The sequence below is a fragment of the Eubalaena glacialis genome, chromosome 7 (assembly GCF_028564815.1).
Source record: "Eubalaena glacialis isolate mEubGla1 chromosome 7, mEubGla1.1.hap2.+ XY, whole genome shotgun sequence".
Classification (NCBI taxonomy): Eukaryota; Metazoa; Chordata; class Mammalia; order Artiodactyla; family Balaenidae; genus Eubalaena; species Eubalaena glacialis.
In genome coordinates this window covers 106686388-106710035 of record NC_083722.1, presented here as the reverse complement: position 1 = coordinate 106710035, position 23648 = coordinate 106686388, and the positions used below count along the sequence as shown (strand labels likewise).

The 23648-nt window shown below is 47.9% G+C and overlaps 1 protein-coding gene across 1 annotated transcript in view; it reads right to left on the bottom strand.

Annotated features, from left to right (window-relative positions):
• The window catches only part of SLC6A11 (solute carrier family 6 member 11), a 119971-nt gene that overhangs the window by 50829 nt on the left and 45494 nt on the right, over positions 1–23648 (bottom strand). Inside the window, exon 6 of the mRNA XM_061195587.1 lies at positions 15938–16072. Within this exon, the coding sequence (XP_061051570.1) occupies positions 15938–16072 (135 nt within the window). The remainder of the gene's footprint in view (positions 1–15937; positions 16073–23648) is intronic.

Below are 23648 nucleotides of genomic sequence, written 5' to 3'. Positions count from 1 at the left end.
TTGAGCATCTGAAATCTAACTCTTGAACCTGAGGAACGGAACATTGACTTTAATTTCAATGACTTATATTTAAATGGTTAGATATGGCTTGTGGCTCCTGTGCTGGACACTGTAGTTTTAGAGGGTGGGCGATCCCTGAAGGGATCCATTCCATTCTCAAATGATCCTGAGAGAGGTGGGTACAGGAATTCCCAGAGTGATCTCTCCCACCCTATGCCCTGGAACATGAGTGAGAGCAGGTAGGTGGCCCCAACACCCAGGAAAACCTTGCTCACCTTACTTGGCCCCAGGACCTCTTCCTCCCTAACCACAGCCTTCACTGATGTGTCTGATACGTCTCAGCCAGCCCTGAATGCTCTTAGACCAGTGCTCCTCAAACTCCCACATTGTAAAACCAGTGAAGATGCTGCTGAGATGCAGACTCTGATGGGGCAGGTTGGGGATGGGGCCTGAGAATCTGCATTTCTAAAAAACTCCCAAATAAGGCTGATGCTACTGCTGGTCTGGGGACCACACTTGGAGTCACAAGGTTTTAGACAGTTGAATGTCAGACTTCAACTGTCTGATATTGTGACCACACTTGGAGTCATAAGGTTTTAGACTTCTTGAAATGTCAGTTAGCTCTGCCTACGTGTATGATGACAGCTAGCATAATAGCTTACATTAACATCTGTATCTGTTCTCTAAAGGCGTTTAAAAGCATATTCTGTGAGAACAAGATGGGTTAACAAGTTCATACTATGCAGCACCACAAAAATGCCTGAAGTTTTGGTCAAGAAAATAAAATTAAAGGCATATTCATCTCTTAAAGAAAATAACAGCTAACATTTATTGAGCATTTACTATGTGGACACAATGCTATGCACACAATGAATGAGCATTATCTCATTTAATCCTCACAACAACCCTTTTTACAGATGAGGAAATCAAGGCACAGAGAGGCTAAGTAATGTGCCTGCGGTTACACAGCTAGTAAGCAGATGAGCCATGAAATCCAAGCAGTCTGATGGGACCCCACACTGTACCTGCAGCTTTGGTTGAAAGATCAAGAACAGGGATCTCTGTTGGGGGTGAATGGACTCTTTTTAAGAAAAAGATGCTAACGAAATACCTGCCCACAGATATTCATAGCAGCTTTATTCACAATGATCAAACTTGGAAGTACCCAAGATGTCCATCAATAGGTGAAAGGATAAACAAATTGTGCTTCATCCAGACAACAGAATATTATTCAGGGATAAAAAGAAAAGAGCTATCACGACACAAAAAGACATGCAGGAACCTTCAATGAATATTATTAAGTGAAAGAAGCCAATCTGAAAAGGTTACATAATGTATGGCATTCTGGAAAAGGCAAAACTATGGAGACAGTAAAGATCAGTGGTTGGCAGGGGTTTGGTGAGGAAGGAGGAGGGCTGACTAGGTAGAGCAAGTTTAAGGCAGTGAAACTGTCCTTCCTGTATGATACCCTAATGCTGGATACATGACATGATGCATTTGTCAAAACCCACAGCCTGCGCAACACAAAGAGTGCGCCCTAATGTAAACAATGGACTTATTTAGTAAATACTGCAATAATAATGTGTCAATACTGCCTCATCAATTTTAACAAATGTACCACAGAAATACAGGATGTTAATAATAGGGAAAAGTGGGACCAGGGGAGAGGAGATATATGGTAACTCTGTATTTTCTGCTTAATTTTTCTGTAAAGCTAAACCTGCTTTAAAAAAGTTTATTAATTGAAAAAGAACATGCTTAATATACAATATTTTATGTCTAACTTTGGGGAGGGGTGGCCAAAGACCCTCCCCCAATGAAAAAACTCCTGTCCTAGAATATATCGCTCATCCACCCCCTCCACCCCACTCCCACAGAGCCCAGCAAATGTCTGGCAAGAGTGGATACTTTGTACATTTCTGTTGATTCATTTTCAAAGCAAAGACCAGGCGTAATACCTGGCATACAGTATGTGTTCAGTGATACTTGCCGGATGAATAAACATAAGACTGGAATTCTAAAACATTGGCCTAAGAACCCCTGGAGACGGGCTTGCAGCTGTCCCTCTCCTGTGCTGTAGAGCTGAAGTCCTCACTCTCTGTGGCTCTCAGCAGCCCCAGCTGTGGCCACTCCCGGTGACATCTCAAAGGTAAAACCAGTGCCTGATTCATCCCTCATACTTCCACCCCATGGGCAGGACTTGCACACAGTAGGTGCATCCTGAATGTTTGCTGACATCGGTCTCTTTTCTCTATAGTGCCTCTTGGGCTTCTGCAAGTAGCTAGACAAACTCACACAATGGCACTAACTCCAGCCACACCTGCCCATACACCTGTGACATCACAGCTCGAGGGCTGCTTCTCATATCCCCTATGACATGGCAAAGCTTCCCCTCTCCCCCAGATCAAGGTCATCTGGTACGTATCTCTGCTTCTTCCCTCTTCACCTCCAAACATACTCTATTTTCTCGCTCTTTCTATGCACCTGGAGAAGTTCCCCTGTGCTGTTTCATCTAACCTTACCACATCTACGAGGGGGCAGGAGGCAAGTAAAAGATGGGACCCTGCATGCTAGAGGCTTACAGAGAGGAAATTGAGTCTCAGAGAGAGTGAGTCACTTGCTCAAGGTCACACAGTGGGTGAGGGAGAGGCAGGCACTCAAATGCAGCTCCGTTTGACTCTAAAGCTCTCTGATGGCAAGCTCTGCTGAGCCTCTCTTGTCTGCATAATCTTCTGACGTTACAGCTTTGTTCATGCCAGCCAACCTCTTGCCCCGAAATGCTCAACAGCTCCCTACCAACCACTGGATGAAATCTTCAGCTCTCTGGGCTTGACACATGATGTTCCCAAATGGAGGGGTCTCAGTCTACTGTCTCAACCTTATTTCCTGTGATTCCCTGTCACAAAACCTATCCTGTAGCCACACTGAACTACTTACCATTTCCTTCATATATGTAGACTTTCTGGTCTTTGCTTATCTCCAGATAGCCTTCCCTTCCCCATCCTTCAAGGATGAAATGAAAGGCTACCTCTTTCATAAAATCTTCTCTGGGACATATAATTGGAAATAATTTTGTTCTCCTCTGTTAGCAGTCCTTCATCTAAACCACCATATGACATCCACCCACCCACTCACCCATCCACCCACCCACTCATCCAGTATTGACTGGGAGCCTAACATATGCTAGGCTCTGTGCCAGGTGCCAGGGAGTCCACATTCTAATTGAGGGAGGCTAACAGTGGGGCTTCAACAAATGAACACGCGATTGCTTCAGAGAGCCATCAGCCCCGTGAATAAAATAAAACAGGGGCTTGGTTAAAGTCACGGGGTTTAGTGGGGATGTTTGAGCTCAGCTGATCAGAGATGACTTTGGAGCGGAGACCTGTAGGGTGAGAGGGAGCTGGACATGGGAATATCTGATGGGGCAGTGGTCCAGACAGACAGGGTCTGTGGTAGGAAAGAGCCTGGGATGCCCAGGACCACGTGGGACATGGGACCAGGCCACGGAGGGCTCCTCAGCCTCGGCCATGGTGAGAAGTCTGGATTTTAATCCTAGTGCAAGGGGAAGCTGCTAGGGCTTGTAAGCAGGAGAGTCAGACTTCTGATTCTGGTCCCGACTGAGTAACTGGTAAGGAATGGCCCTCCTGCCATAAGCAACTATCAGAGCAGACAAAAATATAACCATTTTCAGGCAGTAGATAACATGTAGGGCAAGACTGCTACCCCTGAGAGATGGGAAGATCCAAGAGGGGTGTGCTGAGCCCTCTGCCTGGGGACAAGAACTAGAGCCAAGCAGAACACACAGTCCCGTCAAGCTGAACAGGCAGGGCCAGAGAAGAGGGCAGCTGAGATAGCTGGAATCTACAGTGTGGGGCACAGGAAAGGGGGAACTGTGCAGAGCGGATGCCCCAGATGTCCATGTGGAGGTTCCCACGAGGCCGTGGCTGATGTAAACACCACCAAGACTTCCCAGATAGCACCGCTTGGGGTTGAAAATGCAACAGAGACACTAGAGGCCATACGCTGCCGGGGAAAGAGCAGCGCCAGGGGATCGGGGCTCCCTCCCTGCCCGAGTAGACAGATCTGGTCAACACCAAGTATTCACCCTTGGTACCTGGCTGAGACACAGAAAGACCTTCCGTTAGGGGGAAGAACCATATCCTAAAGCAGGGTTTCTACACTGTGGCACTATGGACATTTGGGACCCGTAATTCTTTGTTGCAGGGGCTGTCCTGTGCATTGTAGAATGTTTAACAGCCTCCCTGGCCTCTACTCACTAGATGCCAGTAACCCCCCAAGTTGTAACAATCAATACTGTTTGCAGACATTTCCAAGTGTCTCCTGGGAGGCAAAATTTCCCTGGTTGAGAACCATCACTCTAGAGTAATCACTACTCTAGCTCCATCCTAATAAAGCCTAAAGCCAAGCCCTGGCAAGATCTACAGGGGAGACAGAGTTCAGAATCCCATTAAGTCCTATCCAGTCCTATTAAATTAGAGGAGCTTGGGAAACAGCTTGGGATTTCCACAGATCCACACTAAAAAACAAAGTTGAACCTATATAAGTTTAAGGTGATCAGCCAGTAACTGAACTACTTATTAAAATAAAAAAACAACACTCTGCAGAGGAAGATAACAAAATCCAGAGTGTGTACAACATAGTATTCACAATATTCAGTCAAAAACTACCAGACATTCAAAACAACAAAACAAAACAAAAAACCAGAAAAACATGATCTATATCCTAAAAAATGTCAGATTTAGCAAGGACTGTAAAGTAGTTATTATAGATGTATTCAAAGCATTAAAGGAAAATACATTTGAAGAACAACATCAGGAAGTTGCATGATCCAGGATTCCTTTTTCAGAGCTCCCTGGGTCTGCTGTGTGAGGAAGAGAGTGAGTAAGTGAGTAAGAGGCCCACCTTGGAGGATGGGGCCCATCTTGGAGGCTATTCTATTAGCCCAGAGGAGGCTGGCTTGTGCCTCAGTAGTTTAGGCTCCATTTAAATTAGTGTGTTCAACCCTGGTGGATACTCTCAAAGTGGGGGACTGACAACTTAGAGCAGATGAGTCAAGAAAGAATAAGCAAGTGAAAGAATAAATGAATATCTCAACATTGGGACCCAGGTGAGTAGAAAACTGTCCCAAAGTAGAGGTGAGGGGCTTCCATGTCACAGGAGGGGCCAATCAGTGGCTGACCAGGTTACTACAGAGGGGATTCCTGCACTGGGCACCTCGGGTGGGAATCTCACCCAATGCTGAGATTCTAGGATTCCTGCAAAATAGTCACATAGGTCTGGGATGCTCAAAGACCCCAGAACCAGGACTGTCAGGCCAGTGCTGGGCAGAGAGAGAGTGAGCCCAGAAAAATCAGATATGACAGAAAGTTTCAGGATTGACTCCTTTACATGGCCGAGTCAGACTCACCTGGGTTCAAGTGCTAGCTGTGTAAGCAAGACGCTAGTGCTTTAACCTCTTGGAGCCCTGACTCCTCATCTGAAAACCTTTAGGTCATGGGTTTTAAGATTCTCAGGTCCTATAAGATAGGACTTTTCTCTTGGTCACAGAATCTAAGGACTTATTGGTCATCAGAATTTAAGGTACTTATATACAGCACTTAGCTCCTGAGTCTGGAACAGAGTAATTTTCAACACCTGACTATTTGCTGATTGAGTGAATTGGATAAATTAAATGACAAGTTTGTAAAGCACAGTAACTGACATAGAGTCAGCCATCAAGAAATGATAAGCAGTGACCAGTATCACTACTCTTATGGATACCTGAGCAGCTCTTTAACCACCACGACTGCAGATTAATAAGGTGCCGCTAAAACTGCTGAAAACTAAAAAGCACAAACCTTCACCTTGAGCAAACCTGTGGCTGGAAGAATTTAGTGGGTGCCCAGCGATGTACAGAATCTCACTGGCGTGTACAGGAATTCTGATTCTAACAGCAGGCAATTCTTAAGGAATTTCAAGCAGTAAAGAAAGAAACATTCACTGTCTTTAAGTGTACATGATGTTAGATCAATAACACATCTCTAATTCCAGAGGCGTTTACCTGATGACTGGAGGAGCACACCCGTGTCAGGTGAATTCCGACCACTGCACAGCCCTTCACCACTGACTTTATTGTTATTGTGTGTCTTTCCTAAGAGACTGTCATCTCCTTGAAGATAAGAACAACGTGTGATCTGATTCTGCATCCCCCTGCTTGGTACTGAGAGGAAAACAAACCAGCATGGTGGAGCAGTGACCCTAACCCAGAATCAAATGTACCGAAAGGAGACCTTGGGGGATTTTCAGTCCCATGGCGTGAGGTTTGCAACCCCCATGTCAGTGAGGTTTGTAATCTTTTCCAAAACACATCCAATGTCTCTAAGTCGATATCAATTTTGTAAATATTGGTTTGAACGTCCAACAGCCAAGAGGCCCATTTTCCCTTGGGTCCCTGCCTGGAATCAGAGTACACTGCCAACAGGTGGCAGCAATTCCATGGTCCCATCCCTGAGGTTCATCAGGTAGGGTTTTCTTTTTATTTATTTATTTATTTATTTATTTAAACATCTTTATTGGAGTATAATTGCTTTACAATGGTGTGTTAGTTTCTGCTTTATAACATAGTGAATCAGCTATACATTTACATATATCCCCATATCCCCTCCCTCTTGCGTCTTCCTCCCACCCTCCCTATCCCACCCCTCTAGGTGGTCACAAAGCACCAAGCTGATCTCCCTATGCTATGCGGCTGCTTCCCACTAGTTATCTATTTTACATGTGGGAGTATATATAAGTCCATGCCACTCTCTCACTTCGTCCCAGCTGGGTAAGCAGGTAGGGTTTTAAACCGCGGTCTTGTTTTCCCTGATTTGTCCTCCTTTGGGGTGGGGAGGGGGATAGATTTGGTGTTCTACGGGCTCTCACTGTGTGGGCGTCCTTGGACCCCATCCCCAGGATCTGACACCTTAGCTGCAGGCTCCAGTTTCCTCCGGAGAGGAGGCTGACTTGGGGAACTTGTACACGCCCTGGGAAAGCAGACCCCACGACTTGGATCTGTGACAGGCCTTTCTATTCTTGCCCTGAAAACACACACTTGAAACACAATGAAGAGCGAGAGTGGCAGGAATCTGGGGCAGGGAAAATGTGATTTCCTGCAAGAGCCCCTCCGCTCCCCAAAGACTGAAAAGGCAGAAAATAAAAATTTGAGGGAAAAAAAAATGGAGTGGAAGCACTTCACACTTCAGAGAGAACACAGGGCTGACAGAGAAGACAAATAGATGTTTAGAAAGTTATAACAGACCACGGAATGCAAATTGCCAGGGGACAAAGGCGGCGAGTTGCTGTGTAGCTTCAAGGGCTTGATGAGAAACTTAATTTACTGGACCCATGATCAAAGCTCTCGGTTCTGAGTTCAAGGCCTCCCCTTTGGGCTGTGAGGCCTAGGCTTGCCCTGGCCAGCGCCAGTGGCGTGGACACAGAACGAGGAACACTGCCGACTTCCTGGCGCCCTCCTATGTGCCGGGCACCCAAACTGAAAACTAGAAGTGTGTTTGCATTCCCAGGCGCACTGGCTTCACGGCTACTCTATGCAGTAGATATTCATACCTGGACGGACAGGTGAGCGCCTTGAGCCCAGAGAAGTAAAGGGATGGGCTGAAGGCCGCCCAGCAGCTCAAGGGCAGTAGTGTCTCAAATTTCCTTCCCTTGACACCAGATTCCACTGCACTGAAAACCCCTCTCTCTGGAGAGCAGACCCCCAACCACAATGTATGCTATGTCACCGTAATGCAAAGTCACACAGGCTCTGGCGGGAATCGTCCTTCCTTCACTCATTCAAAAACTATTTATCGAGTGCGTACTGTGGGGCAGGCACAGTTCTGGGGGCTGGAGTTCTACAGCGAACGAAACAGATCAGTCACCTGCGCTCGCTCACGGAGCCTACACTGTAGCGTGTGGAGGACAGTGATACACAATGAACGACGTCTGAATGCTGGCGAGTGTCAAGGAGAAACCAAAGCCAGGAAGGTGGGCAGAATGCGTGGAGGGTGGGCAGAATGCGTGGAGGGTGGCAGGGGGCTGCGGTTTTAAACCAGGTGGTCGGGAAGCCCTCATGGACACTACCGCCTTTTAGACCTGGAAACAACTTCCATGGCTCTCTCGACCCCGCGTTTTCCAGTGAGGAAGGTGTTCTCCCAGCTCCCAGGCTCCCACCACTTAGCTCTTTACCTACTTTCGCTTTCTGGAGTTCTCTCTCCTGCTTCACTAGCTGGGAGACAGGAAGAGGCAGCTGTTGTGAACGCTCCCCGACCCAGCCCGACAATCGGTTTTGATGGAGAATCCCTGCCACACGAGCCCAGAGGGGCCAGGACGGTCCCTCAAAGGGAATTTTCCCTTGTCCAAGGCCCCGCGGAGCAGGGGTCCAGAGCTTTGCACCAGTCAGGCCCCCTGTGTCCCTTTGTAAATGTAAATGACACAGCAAATAGGCGTGTCTGAGCCCCTTGTAAGCAGGAGGGAAGGAAAGCTGGGCCCGGACCTGGAATTAATGGAGATGCTGGATCCTGGGGAGGCTGCAGGGCTGCATCTGAGCTCCTCATCATTCTGGTTGGGATGCCGGGAGAAGAGAGTCGTACGGGGCGGGAAGGCACCCCGGGGACCGTCTTTCTCCTGTGGGTCACTGCCTCCCCTCCCCCTGATGACCTGCATGGGCACCACCCCTCCCACCCCAGGCCCCAGACTTCAGGGAACCCCCAACATGTCTGCAGAGAAGTGAAGCTCTGATGGTAATGTGCAGCCCCCCAGTTATCACTGGAGCCCCAGGACAGGGCCGGTGCCTCAGGCTGCAGGAGAGACCAGGAGACTTGGGGGTTGTAATGCGTGCAGCCTCAGCCATCAGCACCCCCCGCCCCTGAGGCCCCCACCAAGTAAGCCTCTGGAAGGCATGAGAGGGAAAGGCATGGCAAGAGTGCAGCCGCTTCCCATCCCCTTGGCTGTACGTATAAAAGGCTGAATCATTTGCTGGCTTTGGCGCAAGGATGGTTATCAGTAACAAGCTGCCACGTTCTTCTCAACTGATTGGAAGGAAGGACGGGAAGCTGTGATCTCGCCCAGTCCCTCTTCCCTCTTCTTACAGGGAGAGGAACTCAGGCGAGGAGGGGTGACTCTGCCCTCTTACGCCAGACTGTGGGCCCCCTGCGGGGAAGGGGGGGTCTTACTCATTCTACACACTGATGTCCGGCACATAGATTCATGCAACGAGCATCTGGAATAACGTAAGGTGCAGCTTTGCCAGGCTCTGGTGACAGATGAGTGGTACACAGGACTATCGGGATGCCTGTCCTCGTGGGGTCTGCAGATCAGGAAGGACTCCCAACCAAGTGCTCACTTCACCCGCTGCTGACCCCTCAGTGCACCTGAGGTCACTGACCACCCCCCACTCCCCAGGAACCGGATGGAGCAGCCCAGGGGACCAATGACCTCCCTGTGGCTCACCTGCCCCCATCACCTCTCCTTCCCAGCTCTCCACCCAGGTGGCTCCAGAATCAACCCTTGAGTCCCTCACAGCCTGAACACTGCAACTTCTAGATCATCCCCAGGAAACAAGTGTGTTCACACTCCGAGAGCAGCCAAACAACTAGACCGAGTGACACTTTCCAGGAACCTTCCTTCTTGGTGCAATTTGAAGTACAAACGGGAAACTAACTTAAGATGATTATTCAGAAAAAAAAATCTGGACTTGCTAAAAGGAGAACACTACCAAGAGACACAAGACCGAGGCTTTTACTGACCTCCTGATAAAATATTTCCAGCCAGCAGCTCTCCGACCAACTTTCTCTAACTGTGAGAGCTGGCCTCTTGTGTTGAGCGGGAGCATGTGGCCACCGAAAGTCCTAACGCTACCCAGATGTCCCTCCAGCCCCGGCTGTGGCCCAAACTTCAGCCAACCATCTTTCACTTGCACTATTTTTGCCATGTCCATGTTTGCCCTAATATTTATTTAATACTGCCTTACTAACACAACACTGTAAAGCAATTATGCTCCAATAAAGATGTTAAAAAAAAAGAATGTTATGACAAGATAATAAACATAATTTGCAAAATAAAAAAATTAACTTTATTTTATCATGCATATATATACACACACACATATATATATTTTTACCACTCATTATTTGATGAATATTTATTTCCAATGTTTCCTATGATAAACTATTTCTTTTTTTTTTTTTTTAGCAAACCTCTATGTGCATGCCTCCTTATGCACATGCATAAGGGATGTTCTGGGTGGCAACCTATGCTCACTTCTGGTTTTCAAAGTTCTTGCCAAATTACCCTTCAGAGTATGTGTGTGAGATTGTGGGGAGGGGTGTCACATATATACATGTGAGTGTGTACACTGTCGGGCCTCTGTATTCACAGGTTCCACATCCTCGGATTCAACCAATTGCAGATGGAAAATACTACATGGTCTGTGGTTGGTTCAATCTGCAGATGCAGAACCTGTGGATATGGAGGGCCAACAGTAAGGGACTTGAGGATTTGTGGATTTTAGTATCTTCAGAAGACTGGCTCCAGGACTTGACACAGAAACCAAAATCTGCAGATGCTCAAGTCCCGTAGTCGGCCCTCTGTATCTGGGGCTCTGCATCCGGGGATTCAACCAACCACACATCGTACTGTAGCATTTACTAAAAAAAAAAAAAAAAAAATCCATGTATAAGTGGACCCACACAGTTCAAACCCGTGTTGTTCAAGGGTCAACTCTGCGTGTGTGTGTGTGTATTTTGATTTGGTTGATATCCCAGATTTTTTTCTAATGCACATTAAAATAAGTACATAACTATAAAAGGAAAAGAATATTCCTCCACGGCTGGGTCATCATCCTAGACCTTCATGGTCACCTGATGGGGCAGGCAAGTACAGCCTGGGATCCTCATTCTAGAGAAGAGGGGACTCACCCAGAGAGGTGAGGAACCTTGCTTGAGGCCACATCTCCAATAACGGGAGAGTAGGAATCAAAACCAGTGGCCTCTGCTTCCTCATGGTCTGGAATACGTACAAATGGGAACAGTTGTAACTGGGTGGTGTGGATCTGTTTTCTTCTTAAGACGTCACCTCCCTTCATTTAGGAGTTGTCCTTCCCAGAACCCAGGAACCCTGGGCTCTAAGTCTTCACTGGGTTGCTAAGCTGCTGTGTGGCCACAGGCAAGTGGCTCAGCCTCTCTGACCTGGATCTCTCTATCTGTCGAGTAGACATTCCAGCTGGGGCACTGCGATTCTACTGACCTGCTCAGATGCTGCCCTCCCTCCCCACAAGGAGACAAGCTTTGCGCGATGCACCAGCCTCCAAAGTTTGAGGAGCCATCAAAACCCTTATGCAGACTCATCATGACTGTACACTCCACTGCCTGCCTTTCAGCCCCCAGAGCAGATCAAGAGCAGATTCAGGGCTGCTCCCACCTCCCTTTCCAGCCATGCTGAGCCCCTCCTGCAACACACCCCAGCTTCCAAAAAACACTAGCTACCTGGAGTTTTGTTTTCCTTTCCCTTTGGGGTCGCTATCCGTATCTCTGTCCCAGACAATCAGCTATGACTATTGCTTTTTGGTGGAGACACACATAAACATATCCATTTTCTGGCCATTACTGAGAGAGAAACAAAAAACATTACAGCTCACAGATCTGGTGAGCTGGAGGTTTTTAGACTTCTTGCTAAAGCAACAAAATCTTTCTTTAAAAACCAAAATAGCTCTGGCTCTTACATTCATTCAGCAGACATTTACTGAGCTATTAGGTACCAGGCACTGAGCTATCCAGGGTCTAGGGACACAGTGGTGGGCAAGGCAGATACAGACCCAGCTTCCAAGCTGTCTTCTTAGAGAGGCCCTTCCTGGCCACCTGTTGGGAATCACAGCCCTTTTCCCCAGCACTCTTTCCCCACATCCATACTTTGTCTCCATGGTTCTTGCCACCATCTAATGGATGGCATCTTTTACTTAATTTTGTTTACTGCCTTCTTCCCCAACCAGCATATAAATTCCATGGGGCGGGGATCATTGTTTGGTCCACTGTCTAATTCCATATGCCTAATACCTATAATAATCTCTGACACAAGAGTAGGCACTCAGTAAATACCTGTTGCAAATAAATGGAAAATAAATAAATCATACAGGTCATACATATATATGACATATATATGTGATTTTTTCACCGCAAACATGATAAGTGCTTTGGAAAGTCAGTCCAGGGGTGCACGGTTGGCAGTTGGGACAGACTTGCCTGACCAAATAATGTTTAAACTGAATCCTAAAGGGTGACTGCGTGTTGTTCAGGCAAGGTGGGGAAGGAGGGTCTCGGGGAGAAAGAGTGTTCCCAGTGGAGAAACAGCATGTGCGAAGGTCCTGGGGCAGAAAGGAGCCCAAAATCTGGAATTCTAAGGTCTGGAATGATAGAGGAGGAGAGTGATGGGGGATGCAGCAAGGAGGCAGCTCACGGAGGACCTTAGAGACCCCTCCACTTGGATCTTATTCCAAAGACCACAGGGACCCTCAGAATGGATCTAAACAAAGAGGTGCCCATCAGATTTATATTTCAAGAAGATCACTCTGCTGCTGGGTGGGGAGTAGCCTAGAGGGGTTAAGAGCCACTTCTGGAAGACCAGTTAGGAGGCTTCTGTAGTTGTCAAATGGGAGATGGTGGTGGCCTGAATGAGGCTGGTGGCAGTAGAGGCAGAGGGCAACAAGGATGGAGTGGGGGGATCAGGTGGGGGTCAGAACCCATCAACCTTCCCCTCACAGGTGTCTGAAGGTTCTTCAACTCTGGGGTCAGCAGACTTTCTCTAGAAAAGGCCAAACAGTAAATATTTAATGTTTTGCAGGTGTGCAGGAAAGAGTTACCATAGCAGGCCTGATGCTGCTCTCCAGGAGGCATGGCTTGCCCTGGTGTCTGGAAGCTCCGCTACGACATTCCCTATGATGCCAAGTGATGCGGTTGTCCGTATGCCTGGGGCACTCGATTCTGCTGAACCAGCCTGCCTGGACTGTCCATACAAGCAATGCCATTTGCAGTGAATGCCTGCTTTCCTGCTGGGGGTCTGGAATCCAGAGGACTGTGATCGATCATGCACTTAATAAAATGCCCCCATTAAAAACCCGGACTCCAAGTCCGGAGCAGTCTCCTCTGGGCAGAAGTGCTGCCACATTTCGATACTGGAAGAAGGAGCACGTTCTGTGCAGCCTCCCCCAGCAGGAAGGGGAGAGACCGCTCTACGCCTGGTGTGGATTCCTCCAGACTCTGCCTGATGTGTCTTTTTCTCCCACTGATGATGGAAGTAAACCGAATCCAAGAGAATAACTTCTTCTACATCTTGCAAGTCCTTCTAATAAATCACCGAATGTGGGGCGGTGATGGGGGGAGGTCTTGGAACCCTTGATACAGGGGGTCATACGGTTTCTGCCTCAACTACCCAGTTCTGCCTTTGAAGAGCCACAGACAATATGTTTAAAAAATAATAATAATACCATGGCCATGTTCCAATAAGACCTTATTTATAAAAATGGGCAGAGGGCTGAGTTTGGCGTGCAGGTCATAGTTTGCCGACTCATGCTCATGGAAAACTCAGGGCTCTCCAAATCTACTTTGAAAACCATTGACTGAATTCACCCTTTCATGTCATCAGCGGGGAACTGAGGCCCAGAAGGAGAAAGAGAGAAGGAACTTGTCGAAGGTCACTCAGGACCAGTGGCAGAACCAGAGGAAGAATCCATGTCCTGACTCCCAGCCCTGTGTGCTTTCCACCACTTCAAGCAGCCGCTCCATAGAACAGCCTTGCAGATATGTCCTGGCCTGGGACCCAGAGGCCTAAAGGAAAGATCCGGTAGGAAACTGGGATGATTAGGGCAGGTGGTCTGAATGGTGAACCACCTGGCCTCACTTCTGTTCTGCGTGTGGAGGTGGGTGTGTCTGTGTGTGCACACGTGTCTATGTGTAGGGCTCCAACGTTGTAGGTATCAGTTGGGTTTTTGCAAACTTTTCTGATCATCAGAATGGCCTCTGAAGCTTCTTAATAATACAGATGCCCAGGTGCCATCTCAGCCCCCTGAGAAAATGCATTTCAGCATGTGCCAAGGTGTTCTAAGGATCAGCCAGATTTGGAAACTCTGGGAGATGCTCGGGACTGGCCAGCCCTGAGGACCAGGAGAAGGAAGCCGGTGGGGAGAGGAGAGAACAGGACGGCCATCCTGGATCAAGGCAGAATTTGTGGACCTAACAAAAATGTACAGACCGGTGGGCTTCCCTGGTGGCGCAGTGGTTGAGAATCTGCCTGCCAATGCAGGGGACACGGGTTCGAGCTCTGGTCTGGGAAGATCCCACATGCCGCAGAGCAACTAGGCCCGTGAGCCACAATTACTGAGCCTGCGCGTCTGGAGCCTGTGCTCTGCAACAAGAGAGGCCGCGATAGTGAGAGGCCCGCGCACCGCGATGAAGAGTGGCCCCCGCTTGCCGCAACTGGAGAAAGCCCTCGCACAGGAACTAAGACCCAACACAGCCATAAATAAATAAATAAATAAATAAAATTAAAAAAAAAAAAATCCACCTTTCAATGCAGGGGACACGGGTTCAAGCCCTGGTCCAGGAAAAAAAAAAAAAAAAAAAGTACAGACCAGTGATTTTGGAAATCTGTTTTCCAAAACTGCTTCTTCAACTGAGCCTTTGGCATCAGAGGTTGGAGTCAGTGAAGCCAACCGTCAGGAGCTAATTTCCTTCTTCCTAGGAATTCTGCTTGCAACTCAGGCTGCTGCTGTTGGGGCCTAAGCCTCGGGGCCCTCACGGCGGGGCAAAATGAGACAGAAATGAGCACACGGGCCCAGCCACTGTCCACTTTAACCCACCGTAATGAGCTACACCTGAGCTGCACAAACCAGCACTCCTCACACCCCCATTCTCCTAATAGGGGGCAGCCGCAAGCCAGAGACGGAAGACTTGACATCTCTTGCAAGCCTCGTGATCAGCTGAATGCAGATTCCACACTCTACTGCACGATCTGTGTTTGTTTTCATAGAAAAACGAGTGCCTCTTCACCCACTAAGATATCTGTTGAGTATGTTATTTCACACATTGGAATTGCCAGGGGGCCTTTAAAAGATACTGAGACCTGAGACCCACCCCTAGAGAGTTTGTTTTAAATGGTTTGGGTTGTGCTCTGGGTGGGAATCAGGATTTTCAAAAGCTCCCCAGGAGTTTCTAACAAGTAGTGGAGGTTGAGAAGACCTGGGCCCCTAAGATGCTGCGTTCATCTCTTGTCTAACACACCCCCCAGACACACCACCCCTACCCACCTGGGGAGGCTTCGGCATAAACAGTTCTACGCAGAACTCAGAACGGCTGACGCCTTTCCGAAGACAACTGACAGCTTAGCCAGGTCACCAGTTATTTTGTTTCTGTGACCTACCCCCGCAAAGAAAATCACCAACAAAGACCCAGTTTCTCTCAGAGAAGCACTCCTGCAGAGATCTGTGTTCTTAGGTGGAGAAAATAGTGTATTTTTATTTTAAATGACCTCTAACTGAAATTTAGCATTTCCTTCAATTACAAAGGCAGGCAACAGACCACAGTACTGTAATCAGTAGAAATCCCAGATATTTTCATATCACGGTACAGAGTTCTCCAAATATCATGTATGCTCACCACTGCTTTGAAATCATGGAAATTATTCACCTCATGCTGGATCCTGCTACATTACCATGTCATAAATCTGTCTTATTTTTCATGTTTTGGTGATTGTATTTCAATGTACTTGATTCCCTGTGTATGTAATTCATGCATTGAAAAGTATTATTCTGAGAAGGGGCCACAGACTTCCCTCAATGGGTCGTTGAGCCTCCGTGTAGAAGGCTTCCCAGAGGTGGAGGGCGGCTGTGCACGGAGCCAGCGACTCTTACCTGTGGGTCGGAGAGCCGGGAGAGGTCGGGGTATAGGTAGAACTTGATGCCTTCGGAGGCCCCGGGCAGCGTGACCCCCCGGATTAGGAGGATCAGAAGCATGACGTAGGGGAACGTCGCGGTGACGTACACCACCTGCCAGGAGAGGAGAGGAGAGAATCAAGAAGGAGTGACGGTGCCAGGCAACGTGGCAGGCCCCTAGCTCCTGGCTGGCAGCAAAGGGCCACCCAGCGCAGCGGTAAGAAGTGAGCCCTGACACAGCCTGTTCTCGCATCCACCCCCTCAAGGCTGGGTCTTGCAGTGAGCATCTACTGAGAGCCCACAGTGGTGCTGTATCAGTGCTTTCCAATCTCTTTTTGACCAGAACGGAAGAAAGAAATACATACGATATCACAACTCATACACACACAGAGCTGAAACAGGAAGTTTCACAAACTCATGCTCATCTCACATGTGTGATGCACTCTAATATTTTCTATCATATTGTGTCATTTTTTAAAAACTGGTCATGACCCTTTAAATTCATGTCACAATTCACTAATGGGTCAAGACCCACATTTTTGAACATCACTGCTCTTAATGAAAATCAAGTTTTCATAGCCAAAGATGGAGGGGAGGAGAGGAGAGGAGAGGAGAGGAGAGGAGAGCAGAGGAGAGCAGAGGAGAGGATAAAACAGAAAAGGGGATGGGAGGGGGAGAGGAGGATGGGGAGCTGTTTAGGGTGGGAAAGACCCAGTGTTTTCCTGGAATCATTTCAGCTTGGTCTGCTTGGAAGAAAGCGATTGGACCCAATGAACCTGAGAGACCCTTGCAGCCCATGGATTCTGTGCAAGAATCAAGGCAGTGAAAGAAACGAAATCTTCCCTAAGCTTCCTTGAACAAGAGCTGCATAGAAGGAAACAGCAACACCTTGACAGACCACAGGAGTTCCTGTTCTACCTGAGGTGCCCTCAGGACTCAGTGTCCCCTCCTGGTCTTATTTTTTCTCCCTCGTCACATCCTCTCCTCCAATCACTTCATTCCTCCATCTATTTAGAGCAGCAACTTGTTAATATTTGGGGGCCAAAGACACTTCTGAGAATCTGGTGATAGTCATGGACCCTCTCCCCCTTTCCCCCAAATGTGCACTTTCACAGATACGTGCACCAGCTTTTGGATGGTCCAGAGGCTGATTCCTCAAGTAAAGAACCTGTGCTCTAGGACCTAAGATCTTAATCCCTTCATCACTCTGGAGCCTCTCACCCCTTTGCAATGCAGGGTTTCTTTCACTGGTGGCTCAGGCCTTCACTCCACTCATTTATTTATTTACTCACTCATTCACTCACACACCCTAAACACTCCTATGTACCGAGCACTGAGCTAGACTCCTGAATGAATGGGAGTCACAGGATGAAAGTTTCTGTTTCAAGAGGCTTCCCCACTGACAGAAAAGACAGGCGTGTATGTAGGTAGATAATTAATGCACTGTGTAATCGGGGGAACGCAAAGGATGGTAGAGCACACAGAAGGGAGTAGCTAATCTCAGGGGTAGTCAGAGAGGGCTTCTCCAAGGAGGTGATCCAGGTGTTGTCCCGTAAAGGATGAATAGGAGTTGTGGACATGGGAAATGGAGACGGAAGGAAGAAGGAACAAATAAAATCCTACTATATGCTGCGCACTTTACACATGACAATAGAAATTGCTATGTTTATTCATCACTTCCACACACCAGGCATTCATTCTTCAGATAGTTATGATTATCGTCTTTTTAGATATGAGGAATGTCAGAGAGGTCACTGCTAACTCACCTAGGATGGCCCAGCTAAGAAATGGCAGATGTGGGATTCACAAGGAGGCCTGTCTGACTTCAAGGTCATGCAATCAACCATGAGGCTGTATATGTGACTCCCACGACAGCAATGCAAATTCAGTGTTATTTTCCTCATTTTTAGAGATGTGACTCTCAGAGAAGTTAAGTCATTTGGTTGGTAAGTGACAAAGCAGGGATTTAAACTCAGTCCTCAAAAATAGGAAATAAGAACCAGCAGGGGGTGGTGTCCATGGGTCCTGCCAACACAACCTGGAAGGCTGGATAATCTCATCCAGACACTGTCCCTCACCTACCATGATGGCACCCACCTCAGGCCACCCACAACTCTGCCCCACAAATTTCGATGTCCATGTTCCCAGATCAACCACTGGCTCAATCGACAAGGCATATAATCAATACAAACAATTTCTTGCTGTCACATATATTGTAATCCAAAGAAGTTGAAAGCAAGTCAAATATATAACGACAGACCAGTAGACAATACTAGTAATAATAATAATAATAAATTAGAGACCAGTAAGCAGTAAATGTTGATGGTTCCTGCCCAGAGAGCTAATTAAGAGTGCTATAAAATCTCCACTTCCCTTAGCTTTGTAGGCACAATCTATCATACATCTTCAGCATTTCACACAAATGCTTGATTCTCCTCCTTCAAAATGAACCCCCCTAATCAACCAGCTTATGTCTATGAAGCTGGGAAGGCTAAAATCTATTGCTTTCATCGTATAATTTCCACTTTTGTCTCTGTTGTACGGCAGAAGATTAATTATCCAAAATGCCCAGGACCTGATTAATGATATTTCTGGAGCTTAACCCCCAATGCTCACAAAATTTAGGGAAAAGGATGTTATCCTGTAAAACATAAGAACAAACGAAAATCACAGACATTTGGCCTTCATCTATGGGACCATCTTGACGTGACTAAACGTGCTGGCTGTGCTCTGCCTGGTCTGTGGTGAGTGGACTGGGCCACCGGTGTGTCATTAGGGGTCATTTATAACCTGGCCACACGCACCCTGCCGTGCCCCTGGCAGTACATAAAGCAGACTGCTCCTCAGTCAGCACATGGGCAGGATTTATTAAGTGGCTGATGATTACTCTGAAGCAACTCCAATGTTCAGAGTTCTAAATGGATGCTCTGCTTCTATCTGACATTTAGGAGAACTCCACTCTCTCCACTGGCACCCACACCCTCCTTTTTACACTCATTTTGTAAAACCCTAAGGGAAATAAAATATTCAGGTAAATTGCCCAGAGACCACAGTGCGGACAATGAGTCAGGCTGCCAAAATGAAACCACTGGCTGTCAGGCGTTAGCTAGAACAATCCCTTTGTAAGCTGATGTTTGAGAGCCTGGAGCCAGGGTACAAAAGATGGTTCAGGAGGATCATTATGTAATGCCCGCAAGTGGACAGCAGTATGAAAATTGAGATGCATTGCTGGCCCAGCTCTCCTAAAAGCCCCTTGCAATCTGTCTCTACCCTCAGCCATCCTAGACACGTGCATATCACCTTTGATTTTTCCCGAGGGCAGCTGTAGACTGTCCAAACAATACAGATCTTGTTATCGAGAACTTGCACGTAAATGGTACACATGCTGCCACATCCCGCCTGTGCCCATGCCAGACATCACTAATTGATCATGATACCCTGCAGCTAAGCCTGGATGTGGCCCCAGAACCCTCCGCATGGGACTCCAGGCAGCCCCATTATTAGCTGGGAAGAACCCGCTATCTGCTCCCCTTGCTCTAGTCCATTTTTCACTCATGCCTTCACCGTCCGCTGCAGGTCCTTAGTCCCAGCCCTCAGAATGGTGAGACCAGGTGTTGTGCTCAAGGAAAGAACTGCTGGACGTGTGCACACGGATGAGGTGCCTAGGGTCATGAACCCACCACAGCAGCGTGAAACCAGGAAAGGAGGCTAGAGAGACAGGTTGGAGGGTCTCCAGGAGGGCTCTGACCTTCTCCTGGCCATGACAGCGGGGTTGGAGCTGGGTCTCCAAGGCTAAGCAGGAACAGGAGAGGTGAGTCAGGCGGGGAAGGTATGGAACCAGCCAAAGATGTGGAAATGAGCACAGATCTGGTCCCCTGGGATGTCTAGGCACCTCCAGGTTGTCCTGCGGGTGCTCAGGCTGCAGTCAGCCTCACCGAGGCAGCCCTCACATCCCAGCAGTAGCGTCAAGTCCTGCCAACTTGATCTCCAACTATATTCTGAAATTACACCCTGCCTTCATCCTCATCGTCAGGGCCCTTCATCACCTTTCTTCTCAGTCATGTGACAGCCCCATTCCGGAGCCCAAGTTTTAAAAATAAGAATCTGGCCTGTGTCTTCCTGCTCCTCTGAGCCCACCTCCCAGTCTCTCACTCAGGGTTGTGGGATACAGAGCGAAGGGCTGGGCTTCACGTCAGGGACCCTGTGCTCCAACCCTGGCGCTGCCCCCACTTGCTGTGCGACTCCATCAGTCTCCACCCCTCCCCCAACCACTCCGCTCTCGGCTGTGCCAGGTTCCTCGCCGCTGGGGCGCATGCCAGGCCTCCTTCAGGCCTCCCTGCCTTTTCATGCCTCCCTTTGTCCGGAACGTCCATCCCCGGTTCCTGGGCCACCCAAGGCGTTAGTCCTGGGTACGCCTGAATCCCCACAGGGCTGAGGACTCCTCGAAGTCAGGGGCCCTAACTTCCAGCTGCGATATCGTCCAATCTACTGTCCACCGTCAGGCAGGGAGGCCCCCGGTGGTGGGTTTGAAGTACCTCAGTCTTACGTCAGGAGCCGACCTCTTCACTATAAACCACTCCTGTCTGCCACGTCCTCCCTGACCCTCACCCCACATCCATCCCCCAGTCACGCCAGCATCTGCCCAGCACTGTAGCTGTTCTCTGTCAGCTCTTTTATTGTCTTGCAAGTTTAAGATTTCTAAAATGTAAGTTCCACAGAAAAAGGGAGTTGGGTCTTTTACATTCCCTGCTGTATCCACAGTGCCCAGACTGGCATAAGGTACATACAATGTGCTCAATAAATATTTGTTAGAGAAACAAATCAGTAGTCTGATATCTGGACCCCGAGGTTAGAATGCAGGTCTTCAGAATAGCTCTTGTGCTTTGTCCATTTGAAATGCTAGAACCACATAAAATGGGGTTCAGAAAATTGCATCAGATTTTAGGGAGTGTTCATAAATAAGGAAACCACAGGAGATGTGGCTTTAAAAGACAGACCAGTCCAATGATGGAGGGCAAGGAAGTTCAGGTGCAAAGTTCAGTTTCAAGATGTTTGAGGCCCTAGGATCTGTCTGGAAGAGAGCCAAGCAGGGCTCAGGCATTATGCTAAATTATGCAGGGTCTGGTTACGGGCATAATAAGGTCACTGACAAGGTACCATCAAGCCTGGCTGTTCCTGGCCACTGCCAGTGGTGGTTTGGACCCAGAGAGGTGGGTGTGGGGGAAGGAGGGTCTCAGCTGTCAGACCCCTCAGGCCTCTGAAAGGAGACTCCTGACCAAAGCACACCCTTTGGTTCAGAAAGAGGTTGTGTTGTTTTTAGTTTTTTTTGTTTTTTTACTATTGTTTAATTTCCTTTTAGCAGGTCAAGTCCTACTGAATATAAAGGTTAGCACAATTGGTGGTAATTATACTGTATCCTGTTTTAATTGACTCTAATTGCTCATTTGCATTCCAATACTGGAATTGTGGGGTGTTTTCTCCCTACTTCCAGGACAAAGCTATTTATTTCATAGGGGGAGGGGACGGTCCGATCACTGAGAATGCCACGAAAGTTGCAGAAGGGCTGCCCCTCCCTAAGTTTTCTAGGATAATGGAGTCAATTGGAAAGCTGAGCATTGTTCAAAAGGCATTGAGCTAGCAGGGTGGTGTTGGGGCAAGAACCCAAGACTGCAGGGTCAGAAGGTACAGTTTGCTGAGCAGTTTGGGCAAGTTCCATACTCTCCCTGGCTGGCATTTTACCATCAACAATGAGGCGGGGTAAACTAATCCGAACTGTAATCACTCTTAGCATCTTCCCAATTTTTTTTTTCCACATACATGTATCATCTTTGCATTATTTACTTAATATTTTCTATAAATCAACATGCTCTTTTACATTAAATAAATATTATGTAATAAGAAAACTGTAAATTGCCACGATAAACTGAAAACCATTATCTCTTACCACAAATAGAAGATAAATGCAAAAATAAATGCAACTAAGATAAAATGTGATTAAATTCTAGCCAAAGGTTCTGAGTCTGAGCTGTGTTCTCTCTTAGTTCAAAAGCAAGATAGCAAGTGTCAGAGAGGTGCTAAAAAATAAGCCAGCTTACTGCACCTTTTGCCTTAAGACACATGAAAAGGGAATACTGTCTCATTATGTGATGGGATGTTCTTTAATCTGGGCTCATATATCACTAAAATCACCCTGTGGACCGCCAGGAGAAAGAACACTTCCCCTATTTGTGAGAAAGACAGGATGGATGAAGCTGAGGTCCATCCCAGCAACTGCAGTGTTTCCTAGAGCAACGGTCCCCAACCTTTTTGGCACCAGGGACCGGTTTCAAGGAAGACAATTTTTTCACAGATGGCCTGGGCGGGGGGGTGTGTGGAGATGGTTCAGGTGGTAATGCGAGCGATGGGGAGCGGCAGATGAAGCTTAGCTCACTCGCTAGCCCACTGCTCACCTCCTGCTGTGCAGACCGGTTCCTAAAAGGCCGCGGACCGGTTGTGGTCCGCGGCCCCGGGTTTGGGGACCCCTGTCTAGAGCACAACCCTTTTCAAAGGTCCAGGACTCCCTGGAGCTCTCCAGGGTCCTGATCCTGACCTCGGCTGAACCTTCCGCGAGCCAGCTACCCGGAGCTTGGAAGACGCTGAGGTTAACTGAGCACCTACTGGGTGCCTGAGATGTGTCACAGAGTATCTCTAACTGATCTTAATACCACTTGAATAAGTTCTATCCCCACTCTGCAGACAAAGAAAAAACTGAGGCTTGAGAGAGAAGTGGCTTGTTCCAGGTCACAGAGCTGTCAGTGATCAGGAGTTTGCCCTCTCCACCACATGTGCTGGGCTCTCTGCTGCAAACCTGGCGACACAATACCTTCCTGTTTTCAACTCCTGTTTGCTCCTCTGTCTGTCCTTAACCTCAGGGGCCCAGCTTGCCTGACTTTTGGCAGCAACTCATCATTGCCTGCTACCCCAGCCATGTTTGCCTCTGTGTCTGGGGTACATCTGCCCATCCCATATGGTTGGAAAGCAGGGTACTGAACATCCAATCTTCAGAGAATCATTGTTTTGAACACCAGCACATTTTTCCCAGCTTTGGATTTTGAGAGAGCGCTACCTGAACTCCCAGGAAAGAACGCTATAGCAGGCACCAAATAGTCTGGCATAACTTCCATTAAGATGTTATGGATCTCTAGGAGCAAGTTGCCAGGAGAATGAGAATCTGAAAAGGGAGGTCACCATGGACACATCTGGCCTCTTCATCATTTTTAGAGGTGTTCTTAGACCACTGTAGCAGAAACAGTAAATGAAAAAAAACATTCTGTCTGTTTCAAGTAACCAAATTCTAAATAGGTGGAGGGAATCATGTTTTCAAGAGAAAATAGTGAAGGTATTCACTATTCAAGGAGGTAACAGTACTTTAGCAATGCAGCAATATTTCCATGAGGAGCTAAAGTTTTAATTTTTGTGCAATGACAGTGGTTTGTCATTAGCACATGTGTGGAGCCTAAAAGAATATGCCAAAACATTGGCTTGCCTTGGGATCCAGGTAACATGGCATCAGCCCTGAGCTGGGCTGAGGAGTAAGTGAGGGAAAGTGACAAGGGACAGGATTAGAACTGAGAGGCAACAAGGTAGGGAGACATACCTGGGTTCTAAGTCCCCATCCCACCACAACGGTAGAGACTCTGAGTTGTCCCCC